This window comes from Pangasianodon hypophthalmus, chromosome 12 (genome assembly GCF_027358585.1).
Source record: "Pangasianodon hypophthalmus isolate fPanHyp1 chromosome 12, fPanHyp1.pri, whole genome shotgun sequence".
NCBI classification, from domain to species: domain Eukaryota; kingdom Metazoa; phylum Chordata; class Actinopteri; order Siluriformes; family Pangasiidae; genus Pangasianodon; species Pangasianodon hypophthalmus.
The window spans coordinates 5030627-5055936 of NC_069721.1; the positions used below are offsets into that span (position 1 = coordinate 5030627).

At 38.0% G+C, this 25310-nt stretch overlaps 1 protein-coding gene across 8 annotated transcripts in view; it reads left to right on the forward strand.

Annotated features, from left to right (window-relative positions):
* Window positions 1-25310, forward strand: part of tanc2b (tetratricopeptide repeat, ankyrin repeat and coiled-coil containing 2b) — a 173066-nt gene that overhangs the window by 40244 nt on the left and 107512 nt on the right. For 7 of the 8 annotated variants that reach the window (XM_053238589.1, XM_026915009.3, XM_053238593.1 and 4 more), the window contains exons 2-3: window positions 2551-2616; window positions 16664-16763. In XM_053238589.1, the coding sequence (XP_053094564.1) occupies window positions 16697-16763 (67 nt within the window). In that variant the 5' untranslated portion in view covers window positions 2551-2616; window positions 16664-16696. The remainder of the gene's footprint in view (window positions 1-2550; window positions 2617-16663; window positions 16764-25310) is intronic. The other variant, XM_053238592.1, reaches the window with a different exon arrangement.

Sequence of the window (25310 nt, forward strand, 5' to 3'; positions counted from 1 at the left end):
CATGTTTAAATTGAACTGTTTAACCTTAGTTAGTTTCACAGGTGTCTTCAATCTTTGTAACAGCAAATCAGCCTATTTAAAGAGAGAAAATGTGCCATTGTGTAGGTTGGTATCATTGTGTGCACCACACTGAACATGGACCAGAGAAAGCAAAGGAGAGAGTTGTCTGAGGAGCTCAGAAAGAAAATTGTAGATAGCCATCTTAAAGGTGAAGGCTATAAGACCATCTCCAAGCAGTTTGATGCTCCCGTGACTACAGTTGCAAATATTATTAAAACGTATAAGGTTCATGGGATTGTAGCCAACCTCCCAGGACGTGGCCGCAAGAAGAAATGCAACTCCAGGTTGATCAGAAGGATTGTGCGGATGGTAGACAAAGAGCCAAGGAAAACATCCAAAGCCATTCAAGCTGAAGTCCAAAGTCAAGGTACGTCACTATCTGATTGTACCATCTATCGCATTTTAAACAACAGTAGGCTCCATGGAAGAAGACCCAGGAGAACACCATTAGTGAAAGAAAAACAAAAAAAAATCCAGACTGGAATTTGCTAAAATGCATGTTGACAAGCCACAAAGTTTCTAGGAGAATGTCCTTTGGACTGATGAAACAAAACTAGAGCTTTTTGGCAAATCACACCAGCTGTATGTTCACAGACAGAAAAATGAAGCTTTTAAAGAAAAGAACACCATACCTACTGTGAAACATGGAGGGGGCTCAGTCATGTTTTGGGGCTGCTTGCTGCATCTGGCACAGGGGGCCTTGAATCTGTGCAGGACATTATTGAAGGCTCAAGACTATCAAGGCATCCTGGAGAGAAACATACTGCCCAGTGTCAGAAAGCTCTCCCTCAGTCACAGGTCATGGGTCCTCCAACAGGATAATGGCCCCAAACACACAGCTAAAAGCACTCAAGAATGGCTGGGGAAAAAAAACAATGGACTATTCTTAAATGGCCCTCTATGAGCCTATTGAATATCTGTGGAAAGATCTGAAAAATGCAGTGTGCAGAAGGCACCCTTCAAAGACAGTTAGAACAGTTTGGTCAGGAAGAGTGGGCCAAAATACCTGTTACCTGATGCAGAAGTTTCCTTGTAAACTATCGCAATTGCTTGTTGGCAGTGATTGCTGCTAAAGGTGGTGCAACAAAATATTAAGTTACGGGTATCTTTTTTGTCCATGTCATTTTCATTTGGTTCATTATGTAAAATGTTCAGTTTAGTCAAAAATTAAAAGTAAAGTCTGATTTGCGTTAAACATGGAATTAACAGTGATTGATGCCATTGACGGTTGTCAGTTTCAAATTATTTCAGAGATAGTTGTGGGTTCTTCTTTTCCATGGAAGGCTATCAACAAATTTGTCCACGTCTGTAGGCATCGTTTCAATAATGGCTTTATTCTCACCACTCTCAGGCCAACTCTCAGAATTGTTCAGTGTCCAGGCTGTGTTTGTCCTGTGAACAGCTTGTTCCCTGCCCCGAGATATGGATCTTGGTCTCTAGGTCCTTCAGAGTTACCTGAATTCCCTGACTAATGCCTTCCAGTCAATGACCTTTAGTAGATGGTCTCCTCAGAGAGTTATGATCTGTGAAGTTTGGAATGATTTTTATAACCAAATCTTGATTAATAATTTTTTCAGACTCTTTGATTTTTTCATAGCTCTTTGATCTTGGGTATTTTGTGTAACAAACCCTGGGGCCATCCTGGGCCAAGTATATTTATATTGAGATCATGTGACACTCTGCACACAGATGGACTTCATTCAACTAATTATATCACTTCTGATAGCAACAGATTGCACCAGAGCTAATTTGGGGGTTTCACAGCAATATTTAGGTAATCGCGAAAAAAACCAAAATGCTTTATTTATTTGTAAATAAGTTGACAAACTGTTTATAACAAACTGCACTATATTCTCATTATATTCTCATAGTATTGTTATGTACAAGCTGGTATTGGTAAATCAGTGGAACCTATTTAACGAAAAATGGACGTTTGCTTCTGCAGTCATGGAGCGATAAGGGCTTCACTTCCCATTTCCCGCACTATATTGATCTGCACCTCTTAAATCAACAACATTCAACTTCCTATAATATTTCATATAGCTACATCACTGTGCTCTAGTCCAGCTGCTCCAATACTTTTTCGTATTCATATTTCATAATCATATTGATTTCTTTCATGGGATTTGGGGAAGTGAAGTTTACCACCCAAATGAACAGTGTTCAATAATACCCTTTTCGGATGGTGTGAATTTTGCTCATAGTAAATAAAGTATGTGGTGATGTAGGTGTTACCAGTTAAATCTGCTACAACTTGTGTGCAGAGATAGAAAAATAAAATCTCTGTTTATAATGTTATAGCAGCTCAGTAGTCAGGTTTCTGTGTTAGTGACTGCGCTAGTTCATAACTGTTGGGCTCCTGAGCCCCCCTGAAAATGCAGCTATATGATTGATTTGCATTCTGCCTCACTTGTAAGTCAGCTGATGAAAATGTATTGTCAGATATGTTCATATAAAAGAGGCTTATTGAGTTCTTCCCTGTTTCCGTAGTTTATTGCCGATGCATGATGCATGGAGAGAAGGGGTGGATGAGTTAGTCTGAGCCCACAGCACACAGTAAGTCTATTTCTCTCGATCATTTTTACACACACACACACACACACATATATATATATATATATATATATATGTATATATATATATATGTAATGTGTGTGTGTATATATATATATAGTGTGTGTGATGCTCAGTAATGCTTCATTCCTCAACAGCTTATTGCTTGATTTCATAATTGAACTCAAATATAGATGTGTGTGGGAATGTTTTTTTTTATATATATATTTTCTGATGAATTTAGTTGGTTCTCTTTCCCAGAATATAAACAAACTGTTAGCCTAATTTAAACCATTGCAACAAAGGATGTTGTAAATGCATGTTTATATCTTCCTGCTTGCTTGCAAAACTTTTTTTTTTGCTGCATTCTGCGGGATCCCTGTCTCAATGCACACCATTAGTGTCTGTGAACCTTTCTGCCAAGCTGTCTAAAAAAGCACTGAAAATTGTGTATCTGTTTCTAACACATGCTCTATTAATTCCAAATAAAGCATTCATATATATATATATATATATATATATATATATATATATATACATTTACATACATATATACAGTTAGGTCCAGAAGTATTTGGACAATGACAGAGTTTTTGTGATTTTGCCTTTATACATCACCACAATGGACTTGAAATGAAACAATCAAGATGTGATCAAAGTGTAGACTTTCAGCTTCATTTTAAGAGGCTCCACGAAAATATGGCATTGACCTTTTAGGAATTACAGCCATTTTTAGCAAAGTACTTCCATTTTCAGGGGCTCAAAGGTATTTGGACAAATTGACTGACAAGAAGTTAATTGACCAGGTGCGGTCCATTCCCTCGTTACATCAAGACAAATGTAGCAGATAAAAGGTCTGGAGCTGATATCAGGTATTGAGTTGGCATTTGGCAGCTGTTTGACTGGAGCTACCAATATGAAGTCCAAGGAGATCTCAATGCAAGTGAAGGAGGCCATCATTAGGCTGAAAAAACAACATAAATCTATAAGAGAGATAGCAAAAACCTTAGGTGTGGCCAAATCAACAGCTGGGTACATTCTTAAAAAGAAAGAAAGCACTGGTGAGCTCAACAACATCGAAAGGCCTGGAAGACCACGGAAGACAACTAAAGTGGATGATCGCAGAATCCTTTCCTTGGTGAAGAAAAACCCTTCACAACATCAACAGAAGTCAAGAATACTCTGGAGAAGGTAGGCGTTTCATTGTCAAAATCTACAATCAAGAGACGCCTTCATGAATGTAAATACAGAGGGTTTACAACAAGGTGCAAACCACTGGTAACATTCAAGAGCAGGAAAGCCAGATTAGACATCTAAAAAAGCCTCCCATGTTCTGGAATAAGATTCTTTGGACTGATGAAACCAAGATTAACTTGTACCAGAGTGATGGGAAGTGAAAAGTATGGCGAAAGAAAGGAACAGCTCATGATCCGAAGTATACCACATCATGTGTCAAACATGGTGGAGGCAGTGTTATGGCATGGGCATGTATGGGTGCCAGTGGAACGGGCTCACTGGTGTTTATTGATGATGTGACTGCTGACAGAAGTAGCAAGATGAATTCTGAGGTGTATATTGTTGGCCAAGTCAGTTGCCTGATCTCAACCCAATAGAGCATGCTTTTCACTTACTGAAGACAATACTGAAGGCAGAAAGACCCACAAACAAGCAGCAACTGAAGGTGGCTGCAGTGAAGGCCTAGCAAAGCATCTCCAGGGAGGAAACTCAGAATTTGAGTTTTGAGAACATGGGCTCCAGACTTCAGGCTTCACTGCAAAGGATTTTCATCCAAGTATTAAAATTATGGTTATATTTACAATTATGTCACTTTGTCCAAATACCTTCGAGCCCCTGAAAATGGAGGTACTTTGTTGAAAATGACTGTAATTCCTAAATGGTAAATGCCATATTTTTGTGGAACCTCTTAAAATAAAGCTGAAAGTCTACACTTCGCATCTAATCACGTAGTAATCAAATAGTAATCACATATTGATTGTTTTATTTCAAATCCATTGTGGTGATGTATAAAGGCAAAATCACAAAAACTCTGTCATTGTCCAAATACTTATGTTAATATGGGTTAATATGAGACAACAGATCAGAATGTCAGCTGTCTTTTCCTGGTATTTATATCTAGATGTGTTAAACAGCTTAGGACTTGACACCTTTTGTTTGAACTCACACATTTTTCAAGTGATCAAAAATATTGGAACGTGTGACTGACAGATGTTTCTTGTTGCCCAGGTGTGACCTGTTCAATTGATTGTTTAAACAATTAATAGCGCTGAATGTCTACTTTTGGTTTGAGCCCTGGGTTTCACCTTTGAAGACTGCATTTGTTGATAAAAAGGATAAACCAACACAAAGTCCAGAGAGCTGTCTATGGGAGAAAAGCAAGCCATTTTGAAGCTGAGTAAAGAGGGGAATTCTATCGGAGACAATGCACAAGCATTGGGCATGGCGAATACAACAATTTGGAATGTCCTGAAAAAGAAAGGACATTGTGACAGCAAACAGGTTGGCCAAGGAAAATAACAGAAGTTGAAGACAGAAACATTGTCAGAGCAAACATTGTGTCAGTCGCATCAAGATGCAAACTACTCATCGGCAGTAAGACTCAGAAAGTTCTGGGACCAAGAGTAACTTCTACCAAAGTGATGGAAAGACCAAAATGTGGAGAAAGAAAGGATCTGTTCATGATCCAAAACATGCATCGGCTCATCGGTCAAGCATGGTGGAGGTAGTGTCATGGCTTGGGCTTGCATGGTTGCTTCTGAAACTGGCTCATTAATCTTTATTGATGATGTAACTCATGATGGTAGAAGCAGAATGAATTCAGAAGTCTACAGAAACATTCTGTCTGCCAGTTTACAGAGAAATGCATCCAATCTAATTGGGAAGAACTTCATCATGCAGCAAGACAATGACCCAAAACACACTGCCATTACAACAAAGGACTTCATCAGGGGAAAAAATTGAAGGTTTTAGACTGGCCAAGTCAATCACCAGACCTTAACCCAATTGAGCAGCATTTCACCTCCTGAAGAGGAGACTAAAGGGAGAAACCCCCTAAAAAAACCAACAACAGAAAGAAGCTGCGGAACAAACCTGGAAAAGCGTCACAAAAGAAGAATGCAACTTTTGGTGTTTGGTGTCAGTCATTGCAAGCAAGGAATATGCAACCAAATATTAATTGTTATTTACTTTAAGACTATCTGTTCTAATACTTTTGCTCACCAAAAAATTGGTTGGTCTGCCACCAAAGGTGACATTTTATGAGCTGTTTAACACATCTATATGTAAATATCAGGAATGATATTAATGAATGAAATGAAAGCTGAAATTCTGATCTATCGTTTCATCTGTGCATCTTTTGATCTCATACCCAGATGTCTTCAGTGTACAGCAAAAACAAAAGAATTGGCCTTTCCGTTCCAATACTTTCGGAGGGGAATGTTTATAAACACACGCTTATTCCTATACTGGTAGATTAGGAGAGACAGAATAGAATTCACTTCAATTCCAGCATGGCTCAGAACGAGACCAAAGCAAATTATCATTGTAGGATTAAATATGTTTATCTCAGTGCCAAATGCAGTCCCACTGCCAAGGTTGATTACTTTAGTTTATAGTGAATAGCTCTCTTCCAACCCTGCGTCACAACTTCATTTGCTGTCTTAGAATGCCTGTCATGGACACAGGACATAACACACACACACACACACACACACATACACACACTTTGGCTCTTTTCTCTCGTTCTCTCTGTCTGATCAGGCAGACAGAGGGCACTTACAGCATACTAATAGACCTGCCTAGAGTCAGTGATGTAACTGACAGTTCCCCATACAATCCTGTTTTTCCTCATAATGAGCTGTTGATGGTTTGTAAAGACAAAGGATCACCAAATCATAGCCTAATTTTAGGCATTAAAATTCCCTTCCTCTATTTACTGCAGGAAGACGTGAACTGTTGCACACTTGTATTTGATCCACCATCATTATGAGACTGACAACAATGAACGCTGATTTAATAAATATGAAAATACGCTGGTTCATTAAGCCTATTGTAATCTTACCGCTTGGGTCATGATCACCTCCAATTTGAAACGTTTTGTAGAAAGCAGTTTATACAATGTTTCTTAATGCTTTAACTGATTATATAAGCAGCATATTCTTGAATATTAAATCACAGCTGAAGAGATAAAATCATTCATTCATCTTTACCATTGCTTTATCTTGGTCAGGGTTTCGGGTGATTCAAAGCCTAGCACGAGAACACAGGGCATGGGCAGGAAACACCCTGGACAGGGCACCAGTCCATGCGCACACATTCACACCTGGCGGTAATTTAGCTTATCCAATCCACCTATGTGCATGTTTTTTGGGAGGTGGGAGGAAACCGGAGAACCCAGAGGAAACCCAGACAGTAACCCAAGCTCAGGATCGAACCAGTGGCCCTGGAGCTGTAAGGCAGCAATGCTACCTGCATGTGTTAATGAAATAAAAACGTTGTAATAGTGGACAACAATGCAAGTACTGGGTTCAAACACTCAATACTAATGCTCCTATCAGGCCAGTGGTGCTTAATCTCTCCTGCTGCGTGTTCAATATTAATTAAAGTCAACATGGTGCTGTCAGCGCTGCTGATTATTCATCCTACCCTGAAAACTGCAGATAATTGAGAGAACAGATGCCCACTTCTATGGTTTGAGACAATTTTCAATCTCCACTGAGAATAAACAGATGGTTAGTTTTAATATTGTATTAGTCTAAAGATTGGTTGTGGCTTCAGTTTTCCCCTTGACACTTGATGGAAACTTGATATTATTATCTAAGGCATGGGAGGGTGATGTGTCATATGTCATATCATGATTCTTGAAGATATACATGCGATATATCATGATATATAGGTTTACTCACAAACTGCCAGCAATACAGTAGTGTTGAATAAAACTGGATGATTTATATAATTAAAGGTATTTATTTAATTATTTATTTTATAAAATGTAGGATTTTATTTATTGAAAAGGAGACAATATATAAAATCTGTACATTTTACAATTGTAAAGATTAAATACAAAATTTCAATAGAAAATCAACTGCTTCCAGTCAGTTAGCAAATAAAAATTATTTTAAAAAATAAAAAAAAAAGATATGTATCTTTCTATCTTTATATATCTATCTATACAGTATCTATGATACCTCAGAAAAGCATATTATGACATAATTTATCACTTTATCATTTTATATTATATTGTCCTATTGCCTAGTCCTAGTCTAAAGCTTTAGGGACTTAATGGACAAAAAGCTCTGTAGTTGATCCAGAAGGTCTGCCAGTGAAGGCTCACTGGTTAATATTTTGCCCTAATGACCAATAGGTTATGATTTCAAATCCTGTCACAAAGACACTTTTCCCTTGATCAAGACCTCAACTGCTCAGTACTTGGATTGGAGTTTGCTGCAATTATGAGCCACTTTGTCTGGCAAAATAATAAATGCATTTTTGCCTTAATATTAGAAGTAACAAAATGCTAATATGGGCTACAATGCTTCTTGGATACAGCTTTTGTAGCATTTATTAGTGGAGCATTTTTGAAATGTCAGGATAACTGTAAGAAGAGTATTAACAGGTAAGAAAGCAAATAGGTTCCAATTATTTTTTGCATTTTACACACACACACATACACACACACACACATAATCCAGCAGAATTTGTGTATAGCTACAAACATCTACACAAATATTTATATTTATCTAGCCATCCATCCATTAATAGATGTTCATCACTTCCTACTTCTTTACATGAAAAAAGTGAATGTTTATATGCCAACCTCACATTGTTCCAAAGCCTGCAGGACTGTGTGTGTGTGTGTGTGTGTGTGTGTGTGTGTGTGTGTGTGCGCGTCGGTGATCAGCAATTCGCCTTGCACACACCTTAGTGTGAACTGAGTGCCATTTAACTCTTTACACTCTTTATTTAAATTTGAATCAATTTTATTCAGTATTCAGACAAAATAAACCCCCAAATAATAATAAAAACCTTTAAAGCATTGTATGAAACTCTACATTGCGCCTTTAAATTACAGCTAGAAACAAAGGAACACACATTTATTATCTACTGGGGATTTTTCTGTGCATGAGTGTTTTATGTCAGAGGAAAAGACGTGCAGTTGATGGTAATACAGTGTAAATGCAGTAATAAACACACAAACACACACACACTTACTCACACATACACAGAACAAGAGCTCTGTTTATGGGCAACATTTCCATGCTGTCTAATGTAATGTATCGTTATGGCTCTTGGCCCGTGTAGGAGTGTGTGCTCCTGTTCAGCAGAGAGATGATACAGCAGGAGATCAGTGGGCTGAGCCACTGCTTCCCTCTCGGCAAAAGCAGAGCTGAACTTCCCTGCAATGTGAAGTGGACTTGGACAGGTTCTGACTTTCATTTCAGGAGAGCGCCTTCTTATACACCCTCCCCACTGCCTGATCATGCAATAGTTATGAGTATACCATTTATTTTGTGAATTGTGTGTAATAAAGAAACCTGATGCTATGACTAAATTTCAATACCAAAAACGTATCAATCATTGTCAGATCAACTGTGACCCAAAAGTCTCCCAGTAATATCATTTGCTTTGTTGCATGCTGGTTTTCTTAATATCTCCTTTCACACATGATTATGAATACTGTAGAATAAGTCAGTAATATTTCTCCCCAGAGCTTGTGAGTCAAGCAGAGGTCAAGGCGCTGCATCACAGCTGAATTACTTTTCTTTCTAAGAAGTACGAATGAAAATTTTATGACTAATATACTACATTTTTATTTTATAATTGTCTTGGCTATAATATAATGCTGTTGGCTTTCAGTTAGATTTTATTGAAGAGGGAACTGGCAAAGATTTATGTTAAATTCTTCTAGTTTTCCACATTTGAGTCACGTGTGTGACTGCACAAAAGATGAGAGTGACATAACCACGAAAGAGCACATGTTCTTAGCTGGTTCAGTGGGCAGAAACCTTGCTATAAGTACAAGAGATTACAAGTGATTACAATCTCTCAGCAACTGAATACTCAGGTTGAAATCATACCCATTGAGTTCGAAGATTTTCAATAGTATCCCTGCTGACGAATCCAGCTTAATCTGACCAGCTCCCAGTTGCCAAAACACAGGCTGAGCTGGTTAGAGTGGTAGACCAGTGGTTGTCAACCGCTCTGACTGGTAGGGCAGTGGTGGCTCAACAGTTAAGCCTCTGGGTTGCTGAGTAGAAGGTTGGGGGTTCAAGCCCCAGCACTGCCACTGTTGCCACTGTTGTGCCCTTGTGTAAGGCCCTTAACCCTGTCTGCTCCAGGGGTGCTGTATCATGGCTGAACATTAGGGCAGTTAGAACATTTTAAACATTTATTAATGAATTTGGTTAAGTAATAAGGATGCTAGAAAATAACTTACTAGCTGGGATAAATGGCCTACCAGCTTGACCACCTAGGCCTGTGTTTTGACTGGATTTTTCAGGAGGGACTATATACTGTACCCCAAGCAATGTAGAAAAGAAATGTCAGAAAGAAAAAAAAAAGCAAGCCATAAGGGTATCTGGTGTGTACATGTATATAGCTGGCTCAGTGGTAGAGCTCCTGGTGGCTCAGTGGTTAAGAAGCAGTAATGTTGAGAAGGTCAGGGATTCAATCCCCAGCACCACCAAGCGGCCACTGTTGGGCACTTGAGCAAGGCCCTTAACCCTCTCTGCTCCAGGGGTACTGTATCATGGCTGACATTGTGCTTTGATTGAGGATATGTGAGGAAAAGAATTTCACTGTACAGTAAAGTATATGACAAATATCATTCTATATCATTCACAGTCCAAAATGAGAGGTTCTTTCCACTTGCTTGCATGCAGTTGTGTGCTCCAAAGAAGAAGCATGTGCACTCATAAGTGTGTCAGATCCCTTGTGAACATGCCAGTATGCTGGGGTCAATTCCAGAAGCCACAATTTCAGAGTGCATTCTGCTGTGCCACAGTGATTTGCTCAACTGCCAAAATGGGGCTATCAACAACATGGGTTTTTCAGTCTCTGAGATCTTTGAAATCTGCCCTAACTCTAGCCTGGTAGGTAGGCAGCTCTTAGAGACAGAATGCATGTATTTGCCCATCTCCAGAGCTTCCTTGCCCACTCATGTTTTTCCATATGCCTCCCAGCCTTCATAGGAGAACTCCTAAGGGCCTGTCTCAAAGAACGAAGTGTGCACTGAACAATGCCTCAGGGACACATACTTACCTTTGCCACTACTATTGACACATATCTTTGTGATACTCACATTCATCTGAAATGTTTCAGGTGCAACATCCCAGTTTCACTCCTGTAGTAGTTGCCACCAGGATCATAGCCAGACAGGAAGTGAATATGGGCAATGACACCACTTAGAATCTCATGATCACATCTATAATTTAATAAACTGAACAGTGTATGAGTGTGAGACTTTCTGCGATTTGCCAATGACAGCCGCATGACAGGCAATCATCCACATACGGAAGTACATACAGCTACAAATCTTGTGCATGCAGACATAGTAGAAGCTACAGCTAACCCAAAGGGAATGATTCTGAACCAGTATTTTGCTGATGTGAAAGCAGAAAAACCTGTTTTCCACAGCAACTGGAATAAATAAATGCTCTTTCAGGTCTATGGCCACTAACCATTTGTTTGTACACAGTTTGTTTTTTGGGTCATAGCACAGGGTCAGCCATGATACAGCACTGCTGGAGTAGAGAGGGTTAAGTGCCTTGCTCAAGACCCAACAGTGGCAGCTTGAACCCCCAACCATTTGATTAACAACCAGGAGCCTTAACCACTGAGCCACCACTGCCCCCACTGTATCCTGTGCAACTACTTCCACCCACTGTTGCAGTTTATTGAAAACCAAATATGTGGCAATAGAGTGGTGGCAGATAAAGTTGCATAATGGTAATGTGCTTCCTGAATTGTCTAGCTCTTTTTTTGTACTAAAGGATATAATGATCTAGTGTCTCCTGGGCCTATGCACCAAAGACCTGTCCAAGTACTAGCAGTTAGTAACAGGTGGAGTGTTTTTGGGCTGCAGCATTGGGCTACAGATCAGAAGGTTGTGATTTTAAATCCCAGCAACACCAAGCTTCCATTTTTGGGTCCTTAACCCCAATTGCTCAGTTGTATCCTGTCTCAATTGTAAGTCACTTTGGATAAAAGCATCACCCAAATGAGTTAAATGTAAAAAATATAATTGATCTACTGTATGTCACTACTAAGGCTCCTGTTGCTTGGAACGTGGCCTGTAGGGCCTTCAATATCTTATTAAAGGAAAAATTCACTCTGAATATTTATTTAATATTTCCTTAATTAATATGTCATTTTCAATCATGTAAAAAAATTATTTTATCATGAAATTCTGAGATGGTTTTTAATCTTCTTGTATTGACACATATTTTCAAGTTAGTTAATGGTTTAGTACATTACCCACAATGCCATTGAACTACTGTCTGAATGTGGCGAATTAGCTCTTGCTTCTAAGTATGGAAAATCTGGCTCTTGTCAGTGAGCCAGATCATTTGGCTCAGCTCTCCAATAAGAGATGAGTCTTAGCTCCCCAAAGATTCAGTGCCATTTTTTCTAAACCGAAAACTTTGTGATATGTTGACAAGTGAAACTGTTTAATGAAATCTTATGCTACATTATGATTAACAAAATCAGATTATTTTGCATTACATTTCATAAAATCTATCTAAATAATTGTTGTATCAGTAAGGCAATACAAATAAGTGTTGACAAATACAGTAAACATCCCTGAATTAATATTACGGTGCCTGCTGTGTCTGTGATACATAAAGAAGATACATTTCCATTTATCCTGATAACTGATAGCCTCCCCTAATACACTTGACTACATACGGTAAATCTTCAAGAAGCAGCAGTGCAGTGGATCATCCGTGTCATGCTGCCTCATACACACAGAGTCAAACAGATGTTAAAACAGGTTTCCATGGAAGCATTTTAATTAAATTACACAGCAAGAGTAACAGCAATGCCTGTATCTACAAACTAAAAAAGCATGAGCCTGTTGTTAGGCATTCGTCAAAAAAAGTGTTCATGAGTGCTCCCAATACCCATACTCTCTCTCCTGTCAATCACAGCAAGACTAGCCATGAGCTCAGGTAATCAAAAGGCAGACAATGCTTTCCTCCAAGTGTGTTATGCTGCCCTGTGATACTGCATGAACAGCAGTTTGAAAAGATGCCTGGCTTCATGTGCCACAGAGAAAGCATGTGTTTGCTGCACCCCTCCTGGCACATCTATTTGTTTCATCTTGCCCCTTTCTCTGTCCGGTTCTCTGAACTCCACATCTGTACACTCTGCTCAAACAAAGCTTCAACTTTCATGCTAACACTGTGCTTGACATCTCATAGACTGCTAATTAGATGAGCCAGGTTGGTTGCCAACCACACCTCTGCATTATTTAACTGCATTGTATTGTGGAACTCAGAGTCCAACTTTTATTATCTGCACTACTTGTGTTTTGGATTTCTCATTAACTATGAATTGCTACATTGACTTTGAAGTTCGTTGAAAAATGGTGAGGAAGGAAGCTGTACAGCTTTAAAACCTGACCATTATCACTTCAGATTGTTTATTTTTTTTTCTCCTACAAAATGCCATTGTCATTAGCAATGTTCTCTGGTGATGTCAGAGCATCCGACATCTGCTAAATCTTCACAGGAATCATGAAAATACAACAGCAACCAACAAATTAGCAGCAGAATTCCTAACTACATCATCAATTTTTCATTCATTCATTCATATTTAGTAACTGCTTTATTCTGGATCCCAAGCCTATTCTGGAAACACTGGGCTTGAGGTGAGAATTCACCCTGGATGGGGCCCGAGTCCATCACAAGGCACCACACACACATGGACGGACACACACACACACACACACATATACACATTCACATTCACACACTCATTCAGCTTAGGTGCAATTCAGAATCGCCATGTTTTTGGAGGTGGGAGGTGGGAGCGCACACAAAATGGGAAGAACATGCGAAACTCCGCGTAGACAGAAAGCTCAGGGCTGAACCGGGGATGCTGGAGCTTTGCTGTAGCCACACTACTTGCTAAACATATTTAACATGTTTCACGGTGGATTGGAGCAACTGTGTCAGAGCATCATAAACCTTTCAAAAGAGCGTGTCAGCTCTCTTATGTTGGAGCTGTGCACGCAGACATAGTGGAAGCATAGCGATGAGTAAATTGTGTAGATATATTTCATGTTTACTCTTTATAATATTGTTGGTACAGTACATCTCCATCAGCTCAACCCTGCCTATCCTGTGTTTACATAATATCAGCGTCAGAATATCTCTGTGTTTCTTTCTGTCACTTTCACCCAAAATCCAACTGGGGACCACCCAAATGTCAAACATTACTATAAATTACAAACATTAATAGAAATGGAAAGAGGTGTAAGGAATTATTATTTTTAGGCTTAAAAACTAAAGACAGCAAACAGTATTTGACCCATCTCCCATAATATCTTCTCACTACTTGACTTTAATAAAGGTTTGATATAATTTGGTGTTGATATCATTTGGCACTTTTCCAAGTTGAATTAATGTTAGTGAGTGCAAACCTAAAAGCCCAAAACCTCTCGAAGGTAAACTGCGCTGTAAAATTTGTAACAGGTTGGAAAAGCAACTCATTAATTCATTGAGTTTTTGGACTTTTGTAAAAGCTGATGTAATTAACTGATTGCTTTTTAACTGAGTGTGGATAGAGAGTGTGGATAGAGAGAGCATGGACTTTCCAGAACTGTAATCATGGCATTGTCTAATGATTCATAACTCCAGTCTCTTACTGCTGACAGAGTGTTTAATTTTACATCTAGTGGGCACATGTGTTTGGTTTTAGGGTTTCAGTTCGATTAGGTCTGTGATTATGAGTGGGGTTCTCATTGCATAAATGAGTGATGCTGGGATGAGAATGAATTACGTGGTGGTGGATTCATTTTTTTTTTTAGTTATTTTATTTTATTTATTTATTTTTTTAAGCAACATTATGTAATACTCTGGACTTTTTCCCTTCATTATACTGATGTGTACTCCAGTTACTCACTGGATTTTCCCTTATAGTTATTCATCTATTAATAACTCCATACTTTGTGGAGTTTCTTACCTTTGCACTCCCCTTCTGCTCACTTTTTTTTCTATACTAGAACTTTATAACTTATTACAAATTGCCTCGCGCGTTCCCCAGCTCGCTGACATGTCGTTTGACACCTCCCAGTGCTTGAAGGCCCTGCATTGACAGCCACAACAGTCCTTTGCTCTCCCACTCCATCTCTCCCAAAACCCTGTTACTGTATGTAAATGTTGTTTTTGCTCCTTTCCGCAGCCACTAATCACATTGTTGTGCTCTAAGCTCTAATGGCTTCTAAGAGGAGTGCAAATTTGTTTTAAACATGCAGTTGCTCGGTTTGGCGTTCACCAAGGCGTAGAAAGTGTTGACAGCAGAGGAGCGGGGTTAATAATCATACCTCCAGTATCTTCACTGATGAGCCAATTAAAGAGCAAAAGAAAGTTTTAGGAGGAAAAAAAATACAGACTAGCATTATGAGAGGACACATGTGGCTGTAATTGGATTGGGGCACTAGCTAGAACAACTCGACTCTTGTGAAAAATTTCTCTCTCCTGAAATGCTTTGAGAAAGAGTAAAAAGTCATCACTCTGAAGGGTATGTGTGTGTGAGAGAGAAATTTGCCAAGGCTCTGGAAGAATGAATGGACAGAGAGAATGTGGCATTTGAAAGAAATTGGACTTCGTTAAATCAAGGCCGATTGGATATAACTACTCCAGTGTTATGGAATGTCAAATGAATTGCTAAGGACAGGCTAAATTTTGTCACTGTCACTGTAACTGTTATATAAAATAAATTTATCCATTGAGGTTGCGGTGGATCTGGAGGCTATACCATGAACACTGGCCCTGAGGCAGGAAAGCACAGTGTGTCGGACGCCAGTCCAACGCAGTGCTCCACACACACACATTCACAGATAGGGGAAGTTTAGTATAGCTAATCCACCTGGTCTGTTTTTTGGGGATGACGGCAAACCAGAGGAAACCCATGTGAACATGGAGAGAACATGCGCAACTCCGTACAGGCAGTGTATGTGCAACTCCATACGGGTCCAACTCCCGAGCTCAGGACTGAACCGGAGACCCTGGAGCTGTGAGGTGGCAATGCTACCTGCTGCACTACCATGAGGATATTCCTATTTAAATTACAATTTAAAACACAATAAATACAACTTCATTATCATGTCATGAATAAAAATGTCATGAATATCATGTCATGAATAAAAAAAACATTAACATTAACTACCTTTCTAAACTTGCACATAGCTGAAAGTCCAAAACATGCTGCGTGCTAAACTATATAATGAATGTGTGAATGCAGAAAATAAAATGCAGCCAGTGGTTTACAGAACAAATAACCGTGTAGAATGATTAATGGATAATTAATTAGTTAGTTAATTAGTTAGTTAATTAATTATGCTTTTAGGAACTCATCTCAGATCAGTTGTTCTTTTTTTAAATATCCATATTTATTAACATTAACAAAACAAATATGTCCTTTGGTTTTGGTATTTCAAAAAAAAAAAAAATAGAAAAGAAACCTACATGTATACACTTTTGCACTGCATCATATGTAAAGTCGTTATCATGCTTGTGTTGTGTGTGTTTTTTTTTGTGAAAAAATATGGACAAAGCTGTTTTGCATTACTGATAAGCTGGATTCTTTGTAAATGCTTGCTTAGTGCAGGTTACATCACAGTGTGAGTGTCCTTAAGAGCAGTGGAACAATACAACTCTAACCTGCTGTGATCGACATCTATAAGTGTATAATTTAGACCCTGGGCACCAACAAGAGCAAATTTACTAAAGAATAAAAATTGTAGTCTCATTTTAGTGGCCTAATTATGCTTATTTACTTCTCTCTCCTCTTTCTTCTCTGTGTACAGGTAGTTTACTAGATCCTACCAACCACTGGCATCATGTTTAGGAACAGCCTGAAGATGCTGTTGGGGGGAAAAGCCAGCCGGAAGAGTCGTAACAGCAGTGGTCAGTCTCACTTTCTTATCATTCAGAGACAACAGACACAGATATTAGTGCTTACATTTGTATGAGACTTCATTGTAATGATTAATGTTTATCAAGAACATGTGTGTGAGAGTACATACTGTTTGCATGTCTGGCAATCAGAATGGCTGCACGTAAAAACACAGATGTTTATTCAGAAATAGACAAATTGTGTAAAAATAATGAAAGATTGAAACATCTTTTCCTGAATGTGAAATAGATAAGGACTTTTTTAGGAGCAGTAGTAAGTCCAGCTCCACTCACCACCATATGCCACACTGAAATTCATGTTTTGGGCTGTAAATTTCAAAAAACATGGAATACCATTTGAGTCCAATAGGAAATACAATGAATATGACATTGTTAACTAATTCGTAGTTCACAAAAAGCTTTATTTTTCACACAAAGGACATCTTAGGAGGCAGCATCTTATTCAGGGACATTGCTTATCCTCAGGATGGATTTTTTCTGGAGCAACACTTGAACCACGCTAACTTAAAGTGAGCTGTAAGCATGTTTTCATTACAGGATAGCACATCAAATTAGCTGAAACATTGTCACAACAAAATAACAAAAAAGTGTGATAAAATACTCTTTACACTGCATAAACATTACAATATCATTATCTAGTTTTAAATTAACTATAAAAAAATAAAATGCAAAATAATGAGATATACTGGATTAAATGCTTTTTTTAAAAAAATAAACTCATGATATTCATGCAGCAATATGTATATATATATATATATATATATATATATATATATATATATATATTGCATCTTCTCATTCATATGTCATTGTATTTATAACTTTCATTTTTAAATTGTCTTGTTTTTATGTTACATTATAATGCAAGTTGACATTAAAAAAACAAACAAACCCATAATCCATTTCTTCAGTCTGCATTTACTTCCCCTGACTGTTTTTTTGGGGCTTAAAGGCAAGCGTCAGCTTAAGTACCTGCACATGAGGTGATTTCCCCGTGTAAATATTGACGTAAATTTTGGACTTAAATCACCAACTCTGCCCTTTGTGTCTATGTTCTGCCATTTCTATATTAAGGTTTTCAGTGTAGGTAATGGTTTCCTCAAACACGCTGATATTTTTTCTGCACCTTTCTACAGCTCTGTTAAAGGTCAGTCTTCTCTGTTTTAGGTCTTGTGAGAATTGTGTTCCTGATTCCCTTGACTTTTAACTTGACAGCTCATAGCTGCTTGAGGTGTTTGAGTCTGTTTGAACTTTTGTATCTTAAGACTTACAGTTACGTGTTGACTGTTTAAGTCATTAGACTCCTTAGTAAAGCATATTTAAATAAATTAACATCAGCATGTGGACAGGGATGCAAACCTTTGAGCTTTCTAATGAAGGTAGCTGAGGTATTCAATAGGAAATCACCATTAAATAAACATGTAAATAAAGAATTAAATTTAGGCATATTTTTTCACTTAAAACAAGAATAAGTTTTTTAAAAAAGAGTCTTTGTTGGAAAGAAAATGTCATTACTTTTGTTTTTGTAGCCTATTCCACACCTATGTGACTTAGCAGTACTGTAGGCTACATTAATCAACACGTCTAAAGCCTGACAGATGCTGATCACCTGTACAGATATTTTGCAAACAACATAGCTAATTTTATGCTTTATTTAATTGCAGTTATTTCAGTGTTGCATTTGTGAACCATAGTTATTTCTGTGTTCAAACTGCATTATGGGTCCTTCTGCCACTAAGAATACACGAATGCATGATCACTTGAAAATGATGTTCACCAAATAAAACCTAGATGTTAGAATCTTAGATGTGTTCCAATGGTTCTAGACAGAATTGCTGATGTTCTAGTTAGAACACCAACTGTACAATCAACATAACATTTATAAAAGAGCTGCAGCTTATTAGCAAGATTACATACACTATATGGCCAAAAGTATGTGGACACCTGACCATCACACCCATATGTGCTTGTTGAACATCCCGTTCCAGATTTATTCCCCCTTCGCTGTTATAATAACCTCCACTCTTCTAGGAAGGCTTTCCATTAGATTTTGGAGTGTGGTTGTGGGGACTTGTGCTCATTCAGCCACAAGAGCATTACTGAGGTCAGGCACTGAGGTCAGGCACTGATGTCAGGCGATTCCAGTTCATCCCAAAGTTGTCAGTAGGGTTGAGATCAGGGTTCTGTGAAAGCCACTCACGTTCTTACACTCCAAACTTGGCAAACCATGTCTTCATGGAGCTTGCTTTGTGCACAGGGGCATTGTCATGCTGGAACAGGGTTGGGCCTCACAGTTTACAGTGAAGGGAATCTATAGTGCTACAGTATACAAAGACATTCTATATAATCATGTGTTTCCACTTTTGTGGCACCAGTTTGTGGATGAAACACATATGGGTGTGATGGTCAGGCATCCATATACTTTTTGCCATATAGTGTACTTATTAAGTACATTATTCCCAGCTATATATTCCCAACTGTTCCTTTTAGCCGCACTTGGCATTACATGTACCATGGAAACTTGTAATGAAATATTTCCTCCATAGTGGTCTATAGTCCTAGAAAATGTGAAGGTTAAATTTTTTGTATTATTATATTAGATTTTTATTCTCCAGTCTAGGCAGCTATAAAGATATCAAATCTTTCCCTATGATTGGAATGATTACGAAACACACTCGAACATTTTTATTTCAATAAAACCTCTTTAACTTGATTTCCAGGTCAGTGAGTAATTTCTGTAAATCTCCTAAATTATGTTTAAAATTGTGGGTATTAGAATGATTTTGCAAGCAGACAGGCATGAATCCATTTAAAACAGAAACGATCCATTTTAAGCTGTCTGAGAAATTCTCCTATGAAAATAAAATGTGTCTAACCACAGTTCCTCGCTGCAGGAACTTTGCAGTAAACACTGGCAACTCATAGCTTTTGAAAAATGTAGTTTATATGCAAATATGACTGACCAACAGAGAAGCAGCACTGCAGGCTCAGAGCACTGCATCATTTCTGCCAACTCTCATTTGTCATGAGTCTTTATATAGTGATGGTCAAAGGCATTATGGTCCGGTGTGAAATAAGGTCTCCAGACAGGTTAGATGATTCATTTTAGACAGTGGGATGTTAAGTGCACTTCTGTAAAATGGTCAGTTGTGGCATTCAACAGTCATACAATTACAAAATGTACATTCTGGCTGTTTATATAATGACATTTAAACCCTGGCATATTCACATATTCAGCACTTAGTTTGAATTGAACCCTGGTGCGTTTTCCTCTTTGGTGCAGTTTGTTTAGGCAGGTGAAATCACAGCAATCACACTCAAGTGCGGATCAAAATAACTGCTTGTCTGAGCGAGGTGGTCTCCGTCCACATCCAGGTAATCAGGTATTGCACCTTAAATTCCGTTGTACTGTTTTGCATTGACAGTAAAAATATTCTTTTTTATTCTATAACTCGTGCACTTCAATTGCAGTGAGAAAACGATTCAACTCTGAATTGATCTGATTGCAGGAAGTGAACCAAACATGCTGTGTATTTTAGTTTGGAAGCAGCATTTTCTGTAGATGTGAGCTGCTAAACTGAGCCAAAGGACAGAGCTGTAGCACTGCAGAAATTGTATTTGTTCTAGATATTTGGACCAAAGAAGTATTCCCCATGCCTGGGTCTTTTTTTTTTTCTTTCAAACACACTCCCAGCACAGTGTTAATTCTTGTGGGCCATTCATTGTTTAGGACTTGATATTGCTGATATTGCTGCAGTTACAGTAGTATGCACCCACATGTGTCATCATTAGTACTGTTTTAGTCAAAAGGACACAATTAAAAAAAAAAATTTAAACAGTGAAGTTGGAATCTGTTTTGAGAAATACAATTTGACAAAAATATATATGTATGTAATGTTTGATGATCTCTATCATTAACATATGGTTCAGAATGCCTCATCGTGTTCCCAGCATGCATTTGTCCTTCTAAACTTATAGTACCATAGTTAAAATTTGGAAGACACAGGCCCTACTTAGTTTTTTTTTCTTCAAATTTTGTCTTTTTCTCAACTATTTCCTCAGGTAAGGGAAGTCGATTTGTAACCAAATAACAAGTAAAAGTCAGAAACCATAAATTGCAGTGTGCTAATTTAGCAGTCTTCATTTTCTTTTGAGATGAACCAAAGAAAGTGTGGATTTTTTCATTTAAAGTCTTTTTTTTATCTTGGTGAATGATGCATTTCCTGTGAATAACCCTTACTTATGATCCCTGCTAATTAGAGGGCAAGTTTTGTGGCAAGTTTTCATTTGAATTATCTAATTACCAAGGCTGTATATTTAAGACTGCTGTCATTTCCAAGACCAGAATTAGCCGAGATCAAGTTAAGACCAAATAAAGAACGAGACGAAAAACCATCCAATCCTTTTCAAAAGTCAAGCCTTTACTTCTATTTCATATATGCCAAACAAAATTTGTTAATTTTCTTGAGAATTACCTAGAACTGGGCTACCACTAGTAGTTTTATTGGGCAAATGCAAGCCACTGGTATTTGATTGAGACCAAGACAATATTTAGTGAGACTATGGCCCCAAGTCAATACAGAAAACGTATCAAGATCAGACTCGAGTCATATAACACTACTAATTACTTAAAGTAAATAACCATGTTTGAATCACTTGATAAGAATATCATATTGAACCATAATATGTTTTCACTGGCTATACTCCAGAGTGTAGGCATCATTTTAAATACAGCATCTGGTGTATGGGCTCTCTCCAAATCAAGACTTAAGTGAGTCATGTATATTTAATTAAGTGTAACTAAAATTAGCACTTGTGCATTGCTCAAAAGTTCTCTATCTTATAGGACATACAGTACTGTGCAAAAGTCTTAGGTACCCTATATTTTTTATTACACACTTTGTTATAGATTTGTTTCTTTTATGACTTCTACATCATCAATTCAGTACAAAAACATTTTAGATTTCCAAACATTAGTTTTCCAGCAAAAAATTAAATATTAAAGAAAAATGTTTGTATGTCAGTAAAGAAAGCAGCAGATTATGTAAGAGACACTTTTCAGACAGAAAACATAATGAAGGCTGCTGGGTTTTGCTGCAAAGTCTCCAGAAGAACTGTGGCTGCTTCTGCAAGATGCTCAGTAACACTTACAGCTCATTTCCTTATAAAACTGCACTAATTGTACCTGAGACTATAAATTTTTTTGGCAAATGGTCATCACACCAAATATTGACTTTGTGTCGTTTATTGCTCTTTATAGTATTTTTTAAAATGTAGAAACATTTAATTTCATTATTTTTTGAAGGCATCTTTGCTCTACAGCATTTCTTTACATGTGCCTAAGACTTTTGCACAGTACTGTACATGAAGCATAATTATTTTGGTTTGTTTGATAGGTTCACCTCAGAAGAGGTCCTGATGAATCTCCCATTCTCTACACCCTTCATTTCAGCCACACTGATGTTATCACGATTTAGATACAGTCGTTTGAGGTGGTTCTAATGATAGAACAGAAAATGGTGAGAACAAAATGAATGTAGGATGCAACATAGAAAGACAAGACAGACAAGCAGACAGAGAGAAAACGCAGCTCTAGAGTAAGAGGCAGACGGGATTCATAGCAACTTCAGACACTTTAGAGACATGTTACTTGTTTCCCACCCACACTGTGACAACTTTCTTTTGTTAGATATTTATGTCCATTTTCCACAATTTGGCTTCTGAGTAGTCATCAGACTGCTTAAGAGTAAAAACTATGTTTACATTTACATTTACATTCACAGCATTTAGGAAGCAGATGCGCTTATCCAGTCGACTAGCACAGGAGGCAGGAATAATTGTGGCACAAGACAGGATTTGTTAGGATACAGATGGGGAAATAATAGCTGTAGATAACTCTTCTTTTCTGAATTTATAGACTGATTGCTGACTGACCTAGTGTATGGATGTCACAAGTGACCCCCGCGCATGTAAATATCAGTTAGTCAGTCAGACAATGAGCAAAAAATGTCTCTTCTATTCCAAGCCACTTGGCAATCTGCCAAAAGTGAGCAAACCAGGAAAAACAAAGAACTAAACGAGAGATACATATACAAGGAACAGTTGTTAAAAGAAAGCTTGTTAATGGCAAATTGATTTCAAGTGTGTCAATGCTCTAAGTGCTCTAAGAAACATTTGAATAAAAATGTGCATTTTCAAAAACGGTCTACTGCAGAAAGTGGAAAATTTAAGATAATTGGCATGAAGTAATGCACTGACTCAACGCTTTAGTGATAATAATATTTGCCATTATAAATAATTGCTCTGGATTAGTTAAATATAAGGGAGTGTTACGTGTTTCTCTAATCAGTTAATAAAGTTTGTTACTGACCTTTACAAACCCTTACAGTCCTGACAACTGATATTATAATAAGCTTTGCAGAAGAAGTGACATTTGTACGAATTTGAATGTGTTGCCCGTGATGCATTGATTTCCTACAGCCATCCAATCCATCCAGGCACATAATGAGCCTTCTGTTGAAAATGCAACTTCTACACGTATGTGGAAAGCTGCAGTTGGCTCAAATCGAAAACAGTCTTGACTCACTATAAAATATCTTTTAGTCTTCGAATAACACGTGGTGTAGATGCCTGAATTGAGTTTTAATAAACTATATTCTTTGTTAAACATATCATCATCATTATTGTGATCGTCAACATAGTAGAAAGAAATAGACAATGTTAAATTAGCCTCACTCAACCATAATATGCAGTGTGTTCCTTTTGCCACACACATAATAGTACAATAAGTATTGCTGCTACAATACTGCAAGTCATGAAGAGCTACAGTATTGATGTTTACTTTTTTTCTGCTTGCAGTTTTCTTGCTCAAACACTCAGTTTTCAGGTGTGTTAGAACTGGCCAAACATTAAACTCTGGAGTCTGACATAATATTTTGAATTTCCAATGCGCCAGGGTGAAAATAAGATGCTGCTATACCTCATAAGTTGAAGAAAGATAGGTGATAGAAAGCCAAGAGAGAGGAAATGAAGCCACACTTTGCGTTTATGGGCCCCTTCTTTTCCACCACTGTGGCCCAGAGCTCCCTGTGCAATTAGCCCATATCACTGAGTTCTCCTCTACTACCGTCTCACACACACACACACACACACACACACACATTCCAAAGGTTCTGCTCTCCAGCTGGGCCCCATTTCAACCTGAGCTGAGTCCACTTATCACCCAAGTCCCCAAGATCGCAGATATTGCCTCATCTTTCAGATCCAGCTGGAGATTGTCCTTTGTCAGGTGTATATTTTAGCTTCGAGAGATAAAACGACTCAGCACTACACACATTAAATCTCTGTCAAATATGCCACCTTTGGTGAAAGTGTGCCAGACTTTACAGACTGTAAGATTGATACAGATTGGACAGATTGTTCAGTTTGTCCCAAGAGTGTCCAACCCCATCTGTGGAGAGTAAGAGCTATTTAGGACTATTACTATTTTAGGGACTATCCATAGCTACAGTTTACTTTATAGACCACAGGTGTCAAACTCTCATTCTGCCCAGGCCACATCAGCATTTTTACGAGCCCTAGAAGGGCCATTATTTAAGGTTATTATTTTTTAACACATTATCTGTTCTTTCAGTTACCACTCTGAAAGTACAAGGTGTCCTAAAAGTCAGGAACTATTCAGAGTAATACTACATATACTTCGTTTTGTATTTACTATTCACAATGCTTTACATGTTCCTCTCAAATGCTCTATGCATTTTCTCAGCCATTTTGCAGATTTTGTTCTACATATACGGATTGGCATATTTACTCAATATTCCCACTGGTTCCTGACATTTTGGACACCCTATAGAATAGGACGTTTCTAGAAAATATAAGGGCAAGCACTATTATGCCATGGTGATAACATTAAAGTTTATACACACACACACACACACACTAGTTTGAAAATGCTGATATTGTTTTTGGCAAGTTCGCGCAGACCAAATGAAACAAGGCAATAGGCCGTGTTTGGTTCGAAGGCCTTGAGTGTGACACACTTGTCTTTTAGACCAATGACATTAACATTTATAGCATTTCGCAGGCACCTAGTGACTTACGGAAGTGCTTTGTGGTCCCCACTGAAAAGTATTTTTGCACACTAGTATAGACAGGCCAAGGTGTAAGAATACCATTAAAGTTAGAGAGGAGTAGTGTGGGAGATAGTACTAACTGTTCAAAAACAGTGCACAAGACTAAAAGTGTCTTTAAGTATAGATTTAGTGCTTACTTCAGTGCTTAATGAAGAGGTGAACCTTCAGTCTTTGTTTAAAGACTCAGCTGTTCAGACAGCCAGGGTTCCAGTACAGAGAGCAGACTTTATGAATGCCATCCTTGATGCTTGTTGCCATTACTTTTTAGGCAAGTGTTTTTTTATCGAACAAGATCTATCTTGAATGTCCTATTTGTGGAAAATACTTAAGGCTACAAGTTTGGGACAATCTCTAACTAGCTGAAGCTGTTTTTCAGTCTTGGGATGAATCATTACTTTTAGGAAAC